Source organism: Cnephaeus nilssonii, assembly GCF_951640355.1.
Source record: "Cnephaeus nilssonii genome assembly, chromosome: 23".
In the NCBI taxonomy this organism is placed as follows: domain Eukaryota; kingdom Metazoa; phylum Chordata; class Mammalia; order Chiroptera; family Vespertilionidae; genus Cnephaeus; species Cnephaeus nilssonii.
In genome coordinates, this window is record NC_137094.1 from 15,111,031 (window position 1) to 15,130,833 (window position 19,803).

The window sequence follows — 19,803 nt, forward strand, 5'->3', positions numbered from 1 at the left end:
TTGCCTTGACAACTAGAAAACTGTTCTGTTTGCTAAACAAAGGGATGGTAATTTAGTAGTTTAATTTCCTCTTGGCTTAGAGGTGTTACATAAAACATTTTATTTTAGCCTCTGAGATGGTCTATATTATTGACCAGAATCAGAGAAGCAGAGCAAAAATAGAAGGTAAGAGGTTTTTTGTTTTGTTTTTGGTTGTAAACATGTTCTACCTATCAGGGTGGGTGTTGGGCAAAAGACTCTTAATTAATCGGCTCACAGTTCTTTGTGTCTCTCTGTGTTGGACCAAAGTACAGTAGCCTCACAATAGGTGTACAGCCTTGGTTGTCTTTCTGTCACTCTAAAGGGTTGTGGTATACACTTCCTTATGGAGCATCCCACCAACTCTTAACCTCTCTTGCTATAGCATGCAACACGATTATTTCTGAATTGAGTAAGGGGGATAATATTTATATACCCCCTCATAGTATACACAATTATACTGGCATCTGCTGTTTATGTAGGATCTTTTTTATTTTATTTTATGTTTTTATTGATTTTAGAGAGAGGGACAGCCACCCTTGTCTTAGTTTATGTAATACCTCTCCATCTTTAAAGTTATTAAAATTATTTGATATAAATATGGGCACTTTTGTTACATAGCATTAGAATTTTTAAAAATATATTTTATTGACTTTTAGTTAGAGAGGAAGGGAGAGAGAGAGAAACATCAATGAGAGAGACACTGATCTGCTGTCTCCTGCATGAGATCAAAACCCAGGTATGTGCCCTGATTGGGAATCAAACCCCGAACCTCCTGGTCCAGGGGACAAACACTTAATCCACTGAGCAACACCAGCCAGGCACATAGCATTAGAATTTTCTTAAAAATTTAAAATAATTTTTATTTTTGGAGATGCTAGCTACAACTATTAGGAGTGAATTTACTTTAAGATCCAAGTGAAATTGATATTTTCATTATTTGTTGCTGTATAACAGTATTTTCCCCCTTATGTTTTATGGAATGTAGTGGTAATAGATGTTAATGGGAAGGTAATAGATGTTAATAGGAAGAAAAAAGAAAGAGGTTCTTTGGACAAACCAGATTGGGAAATGATGAGGCAGAGTGGGAATTCATTCAATAAACCAGTTTTCCCAAATTCTCCCTCTTTTTTTTGGGGGGGGGGGAGAGAAGCTTCTTGGGATATTAGTATTTCTCGTAAAACACTTTGGGAAAAGCTACTTACGTAATCTTTCTTTGGCTATGGAATTGATTAATATAAGCAGAACTCCTTATTAATACAGATCCTATGCAAAAGTACTATATACCTGATTGTAAAAAGTCAGAGCAGCTACATTAGGACTATTAAAAACCAGTGAACCCATGCCTTAAAGCATTTGAGACATTTGGGCTAAGTTTTATTGGAGACTTCCCAGATTGGATTTTGTAGTTTGAATACATGTGATTCCTCCTGCCCCTTTTATGCCAGTCTGTCTAAAAGTTGTCTAGGTAGCAATATATTCTGAATTTGGGTGCCTGTAAAGATATAGCCTGTAAGAAGAAATTTCCTCCGACTTTGAGCTTTAAGAATCTGCTTTTTGGTGGTCATGTAATAAATATATATTTGAATGGATGGTGGATAGAGGGGGCATTAAGGAATGGTATATATTTGTGATTGAGCAAATTCATATAAACCATGTGTATTTTAATAGAAAAAGATGCCTTTATATTTTATATCATGTACATTTAGTACATTTAAGTAGACTTTGATATATATTTTTTAGTTATTTTTAAGTTAGTGTATTTTATTGTACTTGTTAACATACATAGTCAGTTATCACAGCTTTTATAGCTGTAACAAGATTTGACCTGCCATTCTGAGGTCTGATTGTGGGAAAGAATCAGAGTTTAAATCTAATTTGTGTGCATTTTTAGGCCCTGGATGAGCCTCCCTATTTGACAGTGGGCACTGATGTGAGTGCTAAGTACAGAGGAGCCTTCTGTGAAGCCAAGATCAAGACAGCAAAGAGACTTGTCAAAGTCAAGGTACAGTCTATGTAGATTTTATAAATTACATGTCCAGTATTTACTATTTAAACTTTGGTGAGTATATTTAATAATTTTTTCTGCAAGATGAGTTTAGTTTCTAGGAGTAATGGCTATGAAAATACCTGGGGAAAAAATCATTGTGATTGCAAGTATTTTATTGGAATGAAGTTAGATTAATATTATATATATTCTAGAGGCCCGGTGTATGAAATTCATGCACGGGGGGAGAGGTCCCCTCAGCCTAGCCTGCACCCTCTCCAAACTGGGACCCCTCGGGGGATGTCCGACTGCCTCTCATAATCTGGGACCACTGGCTCCTAACTGCTCACCTGCCTGCCTGCCTGATCGCCCCTAACTGCCCCCCCCCGCCCCCGCCAGCCTGGTCGCCCCTCCCTGTCCCCCCCCCCGCCAGCCTGGTCGCCCCTCCCTGTCCCCCTCTGCTGACCTGGTTGCCCCTCATTGCCCGCCCCTCCGCGGGCCTGGTTGCCCCCTGCAGCCTGCTGCTCAGTCATTTGGTCGCCCCTCACTACCCCCCCCCCCCGACCTGGTCGCCCCACACAGTCTGTTCAGTTGTCCGTTCGGTTGCAATGGTTTCTTAGGCTTTTATTATTACAGATATATACATATTTTAAACCCAAGGATTTTTTTTTTAATTGATTTTAGAGAGAGGGAGGGAGGAAGAGAGAGAGAAACATCTATGTGAGAGAGAAACATTGATTGGTTGCCTTTGCATGCACCCCAACTGGGGATGGAACCTGCTACCTTTTGGTGCATGGGATGATGCTCCAACCAACTGAGCCACACCAACCAGGGCAGGATATGGTTTTTATTGATTTTAAAGAGAGGAAGACGAGATAGAGAAAAACACTGATGTGAGAGAGGAACTGCCTCCCACAGAAACCCCTACTGGGGATCAATCCCATAACCTAGTTATGTGCCCTGTCAGGGAATCAAACCCACCACTTTTTGGTTATAGAATGCCACTTGAACCCACTGAGCCACGCGGTCAGGGCAGTATACTGAAGGACACTTTACTATAGACTTGGTATTGTGTGTGTGTGCATGTGTCTAATTAAATTTATCATCTCTAGGTAACATTTAGGCATGATTCTTCAACAGTGGAAGTTCAGGATGACCACATAAAGGGCCCACTAAAGGTAATTCATTTATTCATTCATTATTAATTCCAATGCTTCAGAGGTAAACATTAAAATTATACCCGGTCATTTCTTTTTAACTCATTGACTATTTTGTTGTTGAATTGGTAAGTATGTATTGCTCTCTAAATACATTAATAGAGAAAATGCTGAGAGAGAATCGTGGATCGGCTGCCTCCTTGCACACCCCTTACTGGGGATTGAGCCCGCCACCTGGGCATGTGCCCTGACCGGGGATTGAACTGTGACCTCCTGGTTCATAAATGGACGCTCATCCACTGAGCAACACCAGCCTGACACTCTGCTCATTTTTTTAATCGGATAGTTTGTTTTGCTATTGAATTGTATGAGTTCTTTATATATTTTAGATAATAACCTTTTGCACTCGGGTGTCGCGTGTGACTCGACACGGTTAGCATTAGAATAAAGGAATCGAGAAAAAAGCAAGCGAGTGCAAAGGGTTAACCCCTTATTAGATTAATGATTTTCAAATACTTTTCCCATTCAGTAGGTTGCGTTTTCATTTTCTTGATAGTTTTCTTTCCTGTGTAGAAGTTTTTTAGTTTGATGCAGTTTTAAAGACCATGTAAATATAACTCAGTATTTTCTTGATCAAATTGAAACTGTTATAAATGATTGTCATTAGTGTTACATTTTAACTCTTAAGGAGACTTCAGAACTATTCCTTAATTTTCCTCCCCTTCCTCCTCCAAAGGGGAGTGGTTATATGGGGCAGGGACAGTCAGTTTCACATATGGTGGTTCCGGTTCTCAAAGTGAGGTCTCAGGACTCCTGGGGGTTCCCAAGACCCTTTGAGGGAAAAACGGGCACAACTGTTTCCATAATAATTCTTAGATAGTATTTGCCTTTTTACTGTGTTGACATTTTCACTGATGGTACAGAAACAGTAGTGGTAAAACTGCTGGTACCGCAACACAAATCAGTAATTTTAGTCTTTACTACCGTGCACTCAATTAAAAAAAATAAAACCAGTTTTTGGTTTGTTCACTTACCTTCTAAAAGTTTTTCTAACTTTTAAAAATACTTTAGGTTGGAGCTATTGTGGAAGTGAAGAATCTCGATGGGACATATCAGGAAGCTGTCATCAATAAATTAACAGACGCGAGTTGGTATACTGTAGGTAAGGGAATCCATCTTTTAAAGATGTATTTTCAAAGAGAATACAACCAAAGCAAAGTTTCCTTGATTTACTTCCTCCCCAGGGCCATAGACGATGTCACTGTTAATGGTTATCTTTCCAGATTAAAAAAATTATTAATATGTGCATAACATATTACTTGAAATTATTTAGTTATACATACACTGAGTGGCCAGATTATTATGATCTCTGAATGCACATACATTAGAGGCCCGGTGCATGAATCTGTGCATGGGTGGGGTCCGGCCAGCCTGGCCAGGGGGAGGGGACATGGGCTATTGGCCGGCCTGCCTGCTCGTCGAACTTCTGGTCGAGGGGACAATTTGTGTATTAGCCTTTATTATATAGGATATACAGTGAGTAGCCAGATTATTATGCGTTCAGAGATCATAATAATCTGGCCACTCAGTGTATTATAGAATTGAATTCCTAGCTTTTTTCATTTCAAAGTGTATCTTAGAGAAATTTATTTTTCCATCTTAACCATTTTTTTTAATCGTCGCCATACGGTATGTTTATTGATTTTAGAGAGAGGAGGGAGAGAGAGAGAGAAAGAAACATCGAGTGGTTGCCTCCCATATTAGCCCTGACCAAGAGTATTGAACCTGCAACCTTTTGGTGTATGGGACGATTCTCCAAGCAACTAAGCCACCCAGCCAGGGCCATTTTAACCATTTTTTAAGTGTACATTTAAGTATATTTATCTTGTTGAGTCACGTTGGCCAGGCTGTTATCTCTTATTATTTTTAGTTTGTGAGTTCTTTTTATATTCTGAATATTAACCCTTTGCTGCTTTCTTTGCAAGTACTTTTCTCATACCGTTTTACTCATATCTTTACCATGTCACAAAATAGACGTATATTCGGTGTACATATAAACTTACAGTAAATTTGGTGGGACATTTTAGTATTTTAAATAAGTAGTTTTCAACCGGGAGCTAGTTCATCACTCAGGGAACATTTGGCAATGTCTGGAGATATTTTTGATTATCACAGCTGGGAAGGGGTGCTAATGGCATCTAGTGGCCAAGGTTGCTGTTCAATATTCTACAGTGCACAGCACAGCTTCTCCCCTCCTCCCCCTCAAGAGAATTATCTGGTCCAAAATGTTAGTAGTGCTGTGGTTGAGAAACCCTGCTTTAAATAAAAGTAGAGTAATTATTTAATGGCAGTCTGAATATATCAGTTTGTGTTTTTTCTGTTTCTTAGCTAAATCTGTAGGTTTTTACCAGCAGGAAAACTTGCTTTTCCTTTACGCCGTTGAGAAGGGTTAATTAGCATTTAAATAGTTTCATACTGAAATGCTAACATTTTTATTTGGTGTTTTCTGTTTGAGGGAAGGTTTTTCATTTATGGTATATTGTTTCTTTTTTGCTAGAGATTGGAAAAGATACTCAATGTTTGAAGCTGTTTATTAGAAAACATAAAATGTGACCTGAATTTTTAATCTAATCTTTTAAAACAATAAATAGTCTATTTCTGCTCAGAAAATTAAATAATTTATTTTATCTTGTTAATTTTTGAAAAACTCTTCAGCAGTTTCCATTTTTACCTCCTCTCCTAGTTTTTGATGATGGCGATGAGAAGACGCTCAGACGGTCCTCACTGTGCCTGAAAGGAGAGAGGCATTTTGCTGAAAGTGAAGTAAGTAACCATTTAACAGATGAACATCTCCTAATAGTTTGTATTGGGGGGAGCAAAGTTTGCTTTCTCAAATCAAGCAACTTATATGTTAATTAGGAAAATTCATCAATACATAATACCATTATAATACAGTCTGTGAAGCCTGCTTGAGGCCTGTGTTTGAGTATTCTTTTTTTGTCTTGTAAATGATTATAGGAAAGAGATGTCTGATTTGTAACGCACTTGAACCCCTCATCATGAAAATGTAGTTCTACCAGCAATCCAGAACTACTGCTAGTAGCTGACATAATTGCAGCTTCTCCTTAAAGAAGCCTAGCCTGACTGCCCTTTCTAAAATTGTCCCTTCCATCCCTCTTAATTGTTTTAGGTCGGTTTCATTTTCTCTATGGCACATATTGTTCGCTGACTTTAAAATATGTATATGTGCTTGATTATTGGTCTATTATTGTTTGCCTTTCTCATTGGAATGCATCAGGAGGGCAGGGATTTTGTGTCTGGTTTGCCACTTTGTTCCCAGTGCCTAGAACAGTGCCTGGCACAGAGTAGGAACTGAATAAATGTTCGTTGAATGAATAAGTGAAATGCTTATATTTCTTAGGGAAATATAAAGCATTTCTCAGAGTTTTACATACATTATTACATTTACATTATGAAGTAGAAACAATTATTTTCTTTTACTTACAGATAATGAAACATGGTTAGAGCTGGTTCTCAAACCAGCACTTTCTAGTACCAAATCCATGCTCTAAAATTAAAAGGTGTCATTCAGTTACTAAGAAGGGAAAGTTCACAAAGTTTGTAAATCTGTAGCTTGCTACTCAGAATTTTTAAATGGACATATGGTTATAAATAGTGCTGTAGTGTCTAGACCCACTCCCCCAGTCTATAAAAATTAATGGCCAGAGGGCCCCAACCATAATTTTTTTTCTAGTCACTATTTAGAACAGTGTTTTTTTGGGGACATTTAATATTATTTGTTAAATTGTTAGACTTTATTTTATGGGTGTTTTGTTGTTGCTGTTTTGAAAATATTTTTCCTTCCCTTAAATGATTGAATTTCTATTTCAGTTCAGAATCTATATTATGATTCCAGCCTATCTTTTCAGTCTCCTATTCTACCATTTCCCTGTGCTTCTTCCTTATAAGACTCCTTGGTATTTCCAGATTGTGGTTTATACTTTGTTAGCTTGGATTTTGCTGAGCCCTCATCCACTTAAGGCCACTAGAAACCCTTCCTTTTCCCTGGTGTCTTTCATCAGCTCTCTAACCAAATTTGATCTCTATCCTTGGATGCTTTTGTTCTTCTATATTTGGTGTTTTTGGCTTACTTTTCTTATTTTCTCTATAAGATTTTAAGCTGTTCTGGGGAATAGCCCTGTTTTTGTTACCTTAATAGACTCTCCTTTTCCAGTGTTTGCTTCACAAAAGCTTTTAATAAATATTTGTTGAATGAATTGTGAAGGCTTAAATATACGAAATGCATACAGCTTTGGGGCAAATGCAGTGAATTTGGTTCATTTCATTTTCCCTAGAACATGTAGCAGGTCAGTGAATATGGTGGGCTCGAAGACTTGACTTATCTGTTAAGTGAAGATAGGCATCTTATTGAATCCAGAGAAATATCTAAAATATTAATTTTGTTTTTGCAAGAGAAATTTATGTTGGAATAGTTCGTAAGACAGTTGTAGTGTAAGGCTGAAGCATTATCTCCTGCCGTTCAGGAGGCTAAGTTTTACTGTGTGTGTGTCTTATAATGAGGATAATTAGCATTAGTTTGTATTTAAATATCTGAGCTTTAATCTAAGTTGATGGGCACTGTTTCATATAACACTGTGGTTTTAACTTTGAGAAGTTATTATCCTAAGTAGTTCCTCACTTTCACTTCCATCCTGATGGTTTTCTTGGGGTCTTTAGTTCCCTAGTGGTTATGAAACTATCTGTTATGTTACAGCAAAGGTTTTATTGGAGGATGAAAGGAGTAACAACTGTGGAAAATCTTAAAACTGCAGTAAAAGTAGCAATATTATCAGGATTGATATTCAGAGAAATAAGTTAGCTGAAATAACATCTTCAGAAATCGATCCAAAATCCTTTTTCTTTATTTTGCTTTTAACCATCAACCATTTCTTTGTGTGGACATCATTATTTTTGGATGGGATTAAGGACAAATAGGTTGCCATGAATGTCAGTTGAAAACAAGCAAGAAATGCTCATAAATTGATTATTGTCTTCATACTAAGCATTATATTGGATGCTGCAGATTGAAAAGGAAGGGAACATAAAATATTAAGTGTAGAAAAACTAATTTTTACATATTCTTTAATAAAGCTTTATTGCAGAAAATGTTTGCAAAGTAAAGCCTACATTTTTTCAAGCAATTAGATGCTTGTTCTGATAATTTTGTTTGTTACTTACTAAGAATTTATTTAATACTAGCGTTCCCGTTGCAGGAAAAATCCTGCAATAGGATTTCCTGCTGCACTCTACCCCGCCTTCGCTCCTCCCTTGTCGCCCGCCCCGCCTTCTCGGCCAGCCCGCCTGCTTTTCCCTTCGCCCCCGGCCCCGCCTCCGCTCCTCCCTTGTCGCCCGCCCCGCCTTCTCGGCCAGCCCGCCTGCTTTTCCCTTCGCCCCCGGCCCTGCCTTCGCTCCTCCCTTCTCCTCCCCCCGGCTTGCTTGCTTCTTTGAAGCTTTACTCCCTTCTGCAGCTCTTGGCTTCTTTCGACGCTGTCTTGATATGCAAATTAGCCGCCATCTTTGTTGGGGTGATTTGCATACTCATCCTGATTGCTTGGTGGGCGTGGCTTGGCTGGTGGGTGTGGCTTGGGTGTAGCAAAGGTGCGGTCAATTTGCATATTTGTCTATTATTAGATAGGATATTATGAATCCCTATGTGCAAAGAAAAATTTGAGCTGCAATTGGCCTTAACCTAGGAGTTAGTTAGGTCCTTACATATAGGTGTCTTATCTCTCAAAACTATGTTTTCATTGAGTTATGTTTGTTTTGTTCTGTATTTTAATCATTGCTAGAAGTCTGTCAACCTTCAAATAGATAATGAAATCATCTAAAGAGAACAGCTAAATTTCTTTTTACCTATTTTCAGTAATGGGATCAATCATCTTCTAATATCTCTCAAATGAGTTTTCTATCTTTAGGAAGGTTATATTTTAGTCTTCTTGGGAGTTTTTAATGTCAGAATCTAAGCATATTCTTAAACTGGTTTAAAAAGAAGAAAGAACTTGCAATGTAATAACTTTTTCTGGGTTTATGTTCTTACTCACAGACACTAGACCAGCTCCCACTCACCAACCCTGAGCATTTTGGTACTCCAGTCATAGGAAAGAAAACAAATAGAGGAAGAAGATCTAATCATATGTAAGTCCATTTTCGTGCCTGTTAGTTAAACCTGAATTCATTTCTCCTAGTGTTGTTGTAATAGTTACTAATTTTAAATTGTAATTTCAAAAATGCTAACTGAATCTAATAGTAATTTTAGATCTAGTAGTAATTTCAGACTCCTTAGCGTGGGTTCTTGAGGTTCTCCATGTTCAGCCAACCTTAGCAGCCAGTTATCTACCTCTCATTTCTCCCTACATGTATGGTGATACTGTAGTCAAAATGGAACGGGCCAACATTCCCTGAATACATTCTTTGTTTTCCTGATATCATGCTTTTTTATCTCGAATGCCACCCTTCCATGACACTGCCTCACTCATTCTTCAATTCTCAATAGAAATGCTCCCATTTTTATGTGAACCATTTATCTCTCCACCCTTTCTTTGAAAACAGATAAAATGTTTATCCTCTGAACTCTCTAAATTCTTTGCATTTATCTAATGTCAGAGGCAATATTTCACCACTTATTATCATTACTAGAGGCTCAGTGCATGGATTCGTGCACTGGTCGGGTCCCTTGGCCTGGCCTACAGGGATCAGGCCGAAACTGATTCTCTGACATCCCCGAGGGGTCCTGGATTGTGAGAGGGCACAGGCCAGGCCAAGGGACCCCACCGATGCACATTTGGGGCCAGGGAGGGACCACAGGAGGGCTCCAGGGTGTGTCTCGCCCAATCCCTATCAGCTGGACCCCAGCAGCAAGCTAACCTACTGGTGGCAGCGTCTGCCCCCTGGTGGTCAGTGCACATGATAGCAACTGGTTGAATGGTCAGAGGGACAATGGGCATATTAGGCTTTTATATACATACTAGAGGCCCAGTGCACAAAATTTGTGCACCGGGTTGGGGGCGGGGGTGGTTCCTCAGCCCGGCCTGCGCCTTCTAGCAGTCCAGGAGTCCTCAGGGATGTCCGACTGACAGCTCATCCTTAGTGCTGTTAGTGCTGCCATGGCCGCTGAGCTTGCCAGCCGTGAGCCTGCCTTCTGGCTGAGTGGCGCTCCCCCTGTGGGAGCAGCACTGACCAACAGGAGACAGCTCCTGAATTAAGTGTCTGCCCCCAGGTGGTCAGTGCACATCATAGCAACCAGTCGTTCTGCTGTTCAGTCAATTTGCATATTAGCCTTTTATTATATAGGACTAGAGGCCTGATGCATGAAATTCGTGCAAGGGGCTCGGCCCTTGCAGCCCCGGCTTCGTCTAGAAGGACATCTGGCCTACATTTGGCTATTGGTCTAATTAGCATATTATGCTTTTATTATTATAGAGATAATGATTTCCCTTCCTAATAGTTTTATTCTCCTTGACATCAGGAACTGTCTTATTTTCATGTGTTGCAGTTGTGTCAAATAATCTACATATTTCACAAATTACTTTCAATGAAATGTGCCAGGCTCCAAAAAGCTAATTAAAAAGGACCACAGGATCAAAGGGGTCATGATATTTCAGGCCATCAGAGATTTTTTAAAAATCTTCAAACAGTTCCAGAAAGAAAAATAATTTATTGCAAAGGACAGGGAAGCAGAATGGCATCAGACTTCTCAAGATTAACTCTGGATGCTAGTAGGAAGTGGATGCAGAAGGGAGGAATGGAAGTCTCTTTTGAAAAAGAGGACTTAATTATCAAATCTAATGGGAGAATTAAAGATATGAAGATAACAGACCGACAGAATAGCAAAGACATGCAATAATTTCCCCAAAACATTATATAAGAAAGGAAAACTACATTTACATTAGTAGAATGGAGGACGGGGAGGTCATTAAATAAAAAAGATTACATCCTGTAACAGCGGGAAGTTAGTAGAAAAAAAGATGTATAAAATGTATAAATAAAGAAATATTAGCTTAGGAATATTAGTTAGAGATAAGGCAGTAACTGTCAGAGGAACCGCTGAAAGAGTTAAACATAGTTCTTTTCATGGAGCAGATGAAAGTTGGAAGGGATGGGACTGGAGAATCTAGTTTTCATTTATTTTAATGGAGGTTGTATTGAAAACAGTTTTGAATGTTTTATTTTGATAAAATCTATTAAAAATAAATATTAGTCAAATTATTTAAAACTTCAGTGTAAGTGAATGTTTTCATTCAGTATGCAAAATTAAGTATTAAAATCTAATTGTGGCTATGCTTTGGAGACAGAAATTGGGTAAGCAGAGCTCTCATATTACAGCAAACCCATGAAAATAGGTATTAGTTTTATCCTTATTAAAAATTGGGGAAATTGGCTGCAGATACAGTAAGTAACTAATTTAAGGAATACAGGAATGAAAGGATCAGGACTTGAACTCACCTGTGCTCCATGAACCTTTCCCATTCAATTGATTGACCCTTTTTTATTTTTACTTTTTAAAAATGTTTTACTGATTGTATACCTTTTGTGATTTCAGGAGAAATAAAATCAGAAGTACCACAGTAGAAAGAAATAATAAACCTATACAGTTCATTTATTTAGTCAACAAATATTTATTGAACATACACGCTGTGCCAAGCACTGTTCAGGTACTTGGTATATATCAGTGACCAAAACAGGCATTTATAAATCTCTGCCTTTAGAGCTTATATTTATTCTCTCATTTAAGGAGAAGATAAACAATAAAGTAAAAATGTCAGAAACAAGTAAATGATATGACAGATTTGTAAGTGCGGTGGAAATGAGAGATTGGACTGAGCAGGTTGTAAATTTGAATAAAGTGGTCAGGGTAGCCTAATTGAGATGACTTTGGAGCAGAGACTTAGAGGAAGTGAAAGTTGAGGGCTCCAGGCTGTTCTGCTGCCAAAGGCGGTAGAGAACTGAGGTGTAGCAGTAGCTGGTGGAGGAAGGGAGGTCAGGGGGTTTTTATTGGAGTAGGAGAAATAACAACATATGATGCAAATAACTGTATGCTGGAAGACTCCGTCTAGTAGAGGCAGCAGCATTGAGACAGCAGAGAGACACAAGCATTGCTGGAACAAAGTCTTGAGGAGATGACGGAGGGAAGGGAATCTAGTCCATAAATAGAGAATGGGTTTGAGTGGAATATGGACATTTACTCCGTTTTATGTTGCCAATCAATTTATATGTATCTTTCTGGTGTCTGAAGCCTTCACACTTGTTAAGTCTTAAGAAAGAAATTAGAACTTTTATAAGATACAGATGACTTTCTTAGTCAAATAAAGCCCAGTTTTTCTCTTTCTATGTTTTATAGATTTGATATATGTTATCTGTGACATTGTGACTTTCTTGCTAATGATGATGATATAAAGGGCATCCATAAAACCCTAGCTGAATGAGTTGTGTGTGTGACATTGTGACTTTCTTGCTAATGATGATGATATAAAGGGCATCCATAAAACCCTAGCTGAATGAGGTTGTTTGTTTTTTTTTTAATGTTTTCATTTTTTAGTGAGAGAGGAAAGGAGAGGGATAGAGAGATAGAAACATTGATGAAAGAGAAACATCAGTCATCTGTCTCCTGCACATCCCTTACTGGGGATCGAGCCCACAACCTGATTGTGGGCTTTCTCAGAAGCAGATTCAGTAGAATTTTTTGTTTTGTGTTTCTTTTGTCCTTTTTAGTAGTATTTTTTACTCTACTAAAAATAGAGTAGAGTAAAAATATCAAATAGACGGTTTTAGATCCTTTTTCTAACGTCTTTCTAATTTACTAGTTCAATATACAATTAACTGGAAGGGATTTTTAGCAATACAAAAGAATCATATTGTGCATTTTATGAATATTTGTGCATATTTGATATTGAGAATAACAGTGATGATCTCTTATCAGATTGTCTCCTCTCTCTCCCCTGACCCCCAGTAATAAAGATCTGCCTACCTTCTTTTAAAATTATCTTTGTACCGAGAGTATAAAATTACTGTCTCTATAACTCCTTTAATCTGAATGTAGGATCTAATATATTTTACTATGTATAGCATGGGGGTATTTTATATGGGGCCTTCAGCTTTTTGAGAATTTGGGGACCAATGTTAGTCTGTTCTGATCTTTCCCTTAATTGTTTAAAATAGCATTAAATAAATGGGAAATCTTTTCAGGAAAATGATGTGTTTTTCTTGAATGATATTCCTGAGTAACTTTAATAGAAAAGAGTTTCATCTAGAATATCTATATCAACTTGGTGTGCTTATTCTTTGTGAAGATAAGTGGAAATATCTTCCTGTTTTCTTTCCCTAGACCAGAGGAAGAGTCTTCTTCATCCTCCAGTGATGAAGATGAGGATGACAGGAAACAGATTGATGAGCTACTAGGAAAAGTTGTTTGTGTAGATTATGTTAGTTTGGACAAAAAGAAAGCACTATGTTTTCCTGCATTGGTGAGTAACTTTAATATAAAAGAGTTTCATTTTCAACTACATAACTTCATGAAAAAAACCACAACTGATTTTCTTAGTGTTTTTCATAGGTACAAAATGGGGAAATGGTTTTAGTATCATGTAGTTCAGAGAGAGATTAGCTTTCAGAATGGCCTCTGAGTACAAAGAACTCTTGAAGTCATTTAAGAAAGGCAAAATTCATAGGCCTCTTACATTGGCACTGCCTTTGGGAAAACGTGCTTTATCCTCACTGTAAATAACAGCTGAAGCTATTTCAAATAAAATAAATCTTTTAATGTTAGTAGGAAATCTTATACGGACTCCAGAAAGGTACCCACTTGAAGTGTTTACTTTTTAGAGTGGGTAGTATTACAAAGAAATGTAATGTGTTTTAAAATACTTATTTAACTGTAAATGATATAGAGCCCCATCTCTAGCTTTTTTTTAAGGATGGAGACTGTCCTGATTAAGGTTTTAATACCTGATCCCATTTTGGGTCCTGCCCTTCTCTTACCGTGGTGCAGACCCTCGCTAAGACCCTAGCTCCACTCCATTCCGGCTCGCCACTTCTCATAGGATGCGGTCTCCAGCTTCAGTCTAGTCAGAGCCACGCTTCTGCTTGCAGCCCGAGCCTGTGCCAGAGGCCGGGTGGGGGATCCGTAGGCCTGCGAGGATGTAGGATGTAAATTTTAAATTACTAGGGACCGTGTCCACGTGTGTGTACCTGTTTGCCCTAAAACTAAATTTAATTTTTAAACTAAGCTGAAACAACTTTCTAAAAGGATTTAAATAATTGGTTCTAATGTAACTATCCACAAATGTGCATTTACTTATCATAATTTCACCCTTTTTTTTAAAAAAGGTGGTTTGTCCTGATTGTAGTGATGAAATTGCTGTGAAGAAAGATAATATTCTTGTTCGATCTTTCAAGGATGGCAAATTGTAAGTATAACTCACTTGTTATGAAAAATATGCTGTTTTTCCACATTAGAATGGTAAATTATACATTTATTTCCAGTGACATTACCCTTTTACTTTTTGTCATTCAGAAAGTTTCAAAGTAAGCTCATTTTTCATATTATTAGTAAATGTAGTATGTCTTTCCTTGTTCATGATGGTCTTTGCTAAACTACACTCTCAGTATTGTCGAATTTGTCAATTTTGCTTGTGTAATAGCTGGTGATTTGTTTAGGCAAATTTGATGTATCTACTATGTCTAACCCTTGATTGATATATTAGTGGATACATTTATTGTTCTTGAATATTTAATTAGAACTCTTTAATTGTATCTTAAGTGTTAAGAAAGATATTTTTCATGTAGAACTTTCTTAGAACTGAGTTACAAATTTCTATTTTTTTCCCTTTAAGAATTGTGTGACCAGAAAATCCATATCTTTTATACTCTGCCTTATAGGATGACTATATCTTTAAAAGATGATCATATTTTAAGATTGGTGTTTGGGTTTTCAAGTTCTAAAAAGTGATTTATGAAAACCCATGTAAACAAAATGGAGATAAGAGAAATTTGAACACTGAAATTGAATACTGGCTTGATGATATTAAGAAATTACTAGTTTTTAAATGTGTGATAATGGTATGATATTTTTAAAAAGAATTTTGAAGCTCCTTAATGAAATTATATGTCTGGGATTTGCTTCAAAATAATCGAGTTCAGGTAGGTAGGGGTATGAGCAGTGAAGATGAGTTAATGATTATTGTAGTTGGGTAATGGATATGTGGGAGGTCATTGCACTATTTGGTCTACTTTTGTGTATGAGATTTTAAAAATAGAAGGTTAAAAGGAATAGGCAAGCTGAAAATTGTATTTGGAATTGTTTTCAGGCTTTTGTGGATTGACTGACACAAACCAAATGCAGGAAAGCTGAAGAATGATTTATCAGTGTCAAACAGGAAATATATATGATATATGATAGAACCTCTTATAGATGCTTACATCTGATCCCCCTTTATAGTTGAGGATTTTAGTCTAAAATCCAGTTAAAGTTTTGTTAAAAGAGCATTTACATTATAAACTAGTACATTTTCTTCCATTATTAAATTTAGTAATTTCCTATGATTATTCCAAGATAATGGCAGATTCTTGTTGTTTGACTTCTTCTTTATTGGATTGATGCATTCTGCTACCCAAACATTTTTATCTGTTGTTATTTTTAGTATTTCAGTACTTTTCATTTAGAATTTCATTGCTTTTAGCCAGGGACCCTTGATAATTTGAGAATACCTTGTTGATAAAATATCTCTATTAAAGGTGGGGTCTTTTTGTAGATGATTACATATATTAACATTTTATCTGTAACTTTCAACCTTGTGTAAATGTCAGTATTCCCATATTTTCAGTAGCTTTCTGTGGTGTGTAATTAGGCTCTTAATTAATTTCTGTTGTATTTTTGTGTTTGTTTTTTTCTTTAAAATTGAAAAAATAATACAGTACTTCAGTACCAAGAAAGGATGTCCATGAAATTACGAGCGACACTGCACCAAAGCCTGATGCTGTATTAAAACAAGGTAAGGGCAATCTTGGAATAAGTTGTTAATTAAAAAACTGATAGTGTTTTTGGAGATTAAATTTTCGTAGGTGGGGGTGGGTGGGTGGGTAGAGATTAACCAAAGAATTTGTCTGCATATATATATGCATAGCCCAAGGACACAGACAGTAGTGGTGAGGGGGGATGGGTGCAGGGTGGAGGTGGTCAAGGGGGAGAAAGGGAACCTCTGTAATACTTTCAGTAATACATTTTTAAAAAGGATATTTTTAAAACGTTGCCTTTAAAGTTGTACTTAGTTTTCTGTGACTTTGTCTTTTGTAAACCCATGTGTCTTTTGCTATCATATTTTCCTTTTTCTTTTTTCAGCTTAATATTATTTAAAGTGTGAAAGAACTATATCAGCAGCTATTGCTATAGTCTGGCTTTTGCCTCTAAATAAAATGTTAGTTCCTGAGGATGGTAGAAACAGGAATCAAAATAATTTTGATTTGGCATTTCTCATACCATAACAATAGTTATATTTATTATATTATTCAATGGTTATATTAAATGCTGTAATTGCATTTCTTACTAGATTTTTGCCATTGTATGTAGCTGTTTATTTTCTCTTTGCCTATATGCATCAAATCTAATAATATGTTGTGTAGACTGGTTAAAAATCCTCAAGAATTTATGGTTTAACATTTATTTCCATGTATTGTAAAATGAGAATAACTGCATAGCTAATTTTAATTGAAGTTAATTATTAACATAATTCAAGTTTAGAGATGTAGAGAAAATATTTATATTTTCAGGTATTGTATGTTCATTACAGTGGTTCTGACTGGCATGTGATTCTATTTAATTGTCATTTGTTGGGTAAACAAAGATTTACCTAACTTAAATGTGTTTTTATTAGACATGCTTAATTTTTGTTTAAAAGAAGAAAACTGCTCTTTTGTATTTGTTAGAACCTAGGTCCCCTTCCGATGGTAGCCGTTTTGCCGTGTTATAAAAATGGCTGCCTGATGCTTAAGACTGAGCGGGTTAAATGAGCTGCTACACGGAAAAGCTGTTAGCTCAGTCCCTGGCACACAGCAGGCACTTAATAACTGTCAGCAATATTTACGCAGTGGTTTTCATTTCTTTATTTGTTTACTATCTGTAGACAAGTCAAGTGTCTTATTTCTCCAGTTCACATAGTTTATGGTCTCTTTCCAGCCTTTGATCAGGCACTAGAGTTTCACAGAAGTAGAACTATTCCTGCTAACTGGAAGACGGAATTGAAAGAAGACAGCTCCAGCAGCGAAGCGGAGGAGGAGGAAGAGGAGGAGGAGGATGAGAAAGAAAAGGAGGATAACAGCAGTGAGGAGGAGGTAAGTGAAAACAGCTGAGGCCTTTACATTAAAATTACAGTTGGGTTTTCTTTGAATTAGAATTTGGCGCATAAGTCATTAATTACTTGAATATTTTTAGTATTAGAAATACTTCATAATGAAATTGTATTTGTGATACTCATCGTAATCAAGTAGTTTGCTTGCTTACCTTAAAATAGAAATATGGTCTTGTGAAATTAAAAATAAGTATAGTTATCCCGATAACCTCAGAAACGTTTCTTAATTTTACTATGCTTTTGGTTTAACAGATGATTAAGGAAATACTCATCTAATATAGCAAAACTTACACATGCTTTTCACTGCCCTGTAGATAGCTGTCACCTCATACAATGTTTACACTACATCTGCGTATTTTATTGAAATACCTAGGAAAGTATAAAATATATATTCCATCTAGTATTAAAAGAATAAGTAAAAAAGTAAAGGTTAATGAGAATCTTAAATGACTTTATCTAATGTAGATGAGTAATTCTGATAAGATCATAAATAGGACATCTGAATTTATATCGATAAAGAAGCTAGTACTTTAGGTCTAGCAGTGACAAGTACGAGGAAAAGATGTCCATGATATAGTGACATTGCACCACTGTACTCTGGCATGGTTTGTTGAGCGACTTCATAAAAGTTACTGGGGGAGAGGTACAGATAGCGAAGGCTAGTATATTTGATCGTGAAGTGAATTGTATTTAATGTTTTCAGGAAACTAAATGTCAATATGTAATCTTTTAGGTAAGTTATGAAATTCTGCCACATAACTATTACTGGCATAGGGTTGTTTTATGATAAGTGATCTATGGTGACAATGTGTAGTGTAAAAGTCTTCTCTCCACTGCTTTCTATTTAAAATGCTAAAATTATATACCTTCTTCTACTCACCTTTGTGCATACCAGGACCTCTACCCTCAGTGTCCTTCCCTCCTCTCCCCTCCCCCAGTCAGCCTGGCACCCTCCTGTTCAGTTTTCAAACCTGACATATGTCACCATTGTAAGGGGAAAGCTTCTGTAAACCATCACCTTTCTCACCTCAGGAAAGTTAACCACTCCGTTTGCTAGTCTAAACTACTGGTCCTTGTACATAGTTTGTCATTTCTCTGTGTCTGTGTGTGGTGTACACAGACACACATACATAAGTACATTGATTTATGTCTGTTTCTTAATTCCCCTACTGATCTATAAGCTCCTCAAGGGACCTTGTCTTCCTTGTACTTATATTCACAGTGTCTGACATAGTGCGTAACATGTAACAGATGATCAGTAAATGTTAATTACCAAACTGTTGGTGCTTAGATTGGTGTTTTTGTAAAAGCAAATCTGGTTTCCAGTTTAAACATTTTATGTGTCATATATATAAACTTGACTTAAAAATTTTGCAACAGGAATTAATTTGGCAGTTTATGAAAGTCAAATATTATACCATGGGAACATTAGGTGATATCTAGAAAATAGATTTCCTTAGACTTACATCTGACTACTGTACCAACACACAGCATATGTGGACCATGTTTCAACTGAGATATGAGAAATACAGATTTATCCTAAACAAGTTAATAATTGTCATTTATTCTCCTCTGCCCAGCTAGCAAGCCTACTAGCTTATCAACATGAGTTTGTTTTTAACTGGCCTTCCTCTGCTCTGCTAGCGTTTAAAATAAAGGGGCAAATCTCATTCAGACAATGGCATTAGACACAGTTTTAAAAATGAAAGTGATTTATTTAGACTATCAGTAGCCAAGTATGCTCCTGCCTTTACTATTAGAGAGACATTGGCCTCAGCCGGAGTAACTGTAGCCTTGGTGTATCGTTTGGACCACTTCCTCTGCAGTTACTCTTCGTCATTGCTCATTTTTCTTTCATTGATTCAGCACCTGACCTAGTGCGTCCACCTACCGGTGCTCATAAAATGTTTGTGAATGGATGATAGTCACTGAATTGATGAGTTCCTCCCTCTCACCTACTACCCTGCTCCTTGCAGGTTGCTTCAGGACCAGCTCCCCACTGCCACAGCCCCTGGCCACAGCAGCAAGAAGCTAGTCCCTCCCTTGTAATTGATAAATCGGGGAACTATTTTATTACTTGAAGATTTCCCTAAGTCTGAATCTTCAGGTATTGTAGATCAAGTTTGTTCCCCACTTTACCGATTTGTCACGCTTGCAGTACTACACAGTGGGGCTGTGTGTAATGATGGACACTTGTAGTTACAGCTACTGGGACCCACACTTGTACAGTTCTGTGAGGAGC

General features: G+C 37.1%; 1 protein-coding gene across 6 annotated transcripts in view; it reads left to right on the forward strand.

Moving 5' to 3' along the window:
- ARID4B (AT-rich interaction domain 4B) overlaps positions 1–19,803 on the forward strand; it is a 63,991-nt gene that overhangs the window by 14,688 nt on the left and 29,500 nt on the right. For all 6 annotated transcript variants that reach the window (XM_079763534.1, XM_079763537.1, XM_079763538.1 and 3 more), the window contains exons 3-11: positions 1,913–2,023; positions 3,118–3,183; positions 4,234–4,324; positions 5,906–5,985; positions 9,266–9,357; positions 13,544–13,682; positions 14,545–14,624; positions 16,132–16,208; positions 17,390–17,544. In XM_079763534.1, coding sequence (XP_079619660.1) covers positions 1,913–2,023; positions 3,118–3,183; positions 4,234–4,324; positions 5,906–5,985; positions 9,266–9,357; positions 13,544–13,682; positions 14,545–14,624; positions 16,132–16,208; positions 17,390–17,544 — 891 coding nt within the window. The remainder of the gene's footprint in view (positions 1–1,912; positions 2,024–3,117; positions 3,184–4,233; positions 4,325–5,905; positions 5,986–9,265; positions 9,358–13,543; positions 13,683–14,544; positions 14,625–16,131; positions 16,209–17,389; positions 17,545–19,803) is intronic.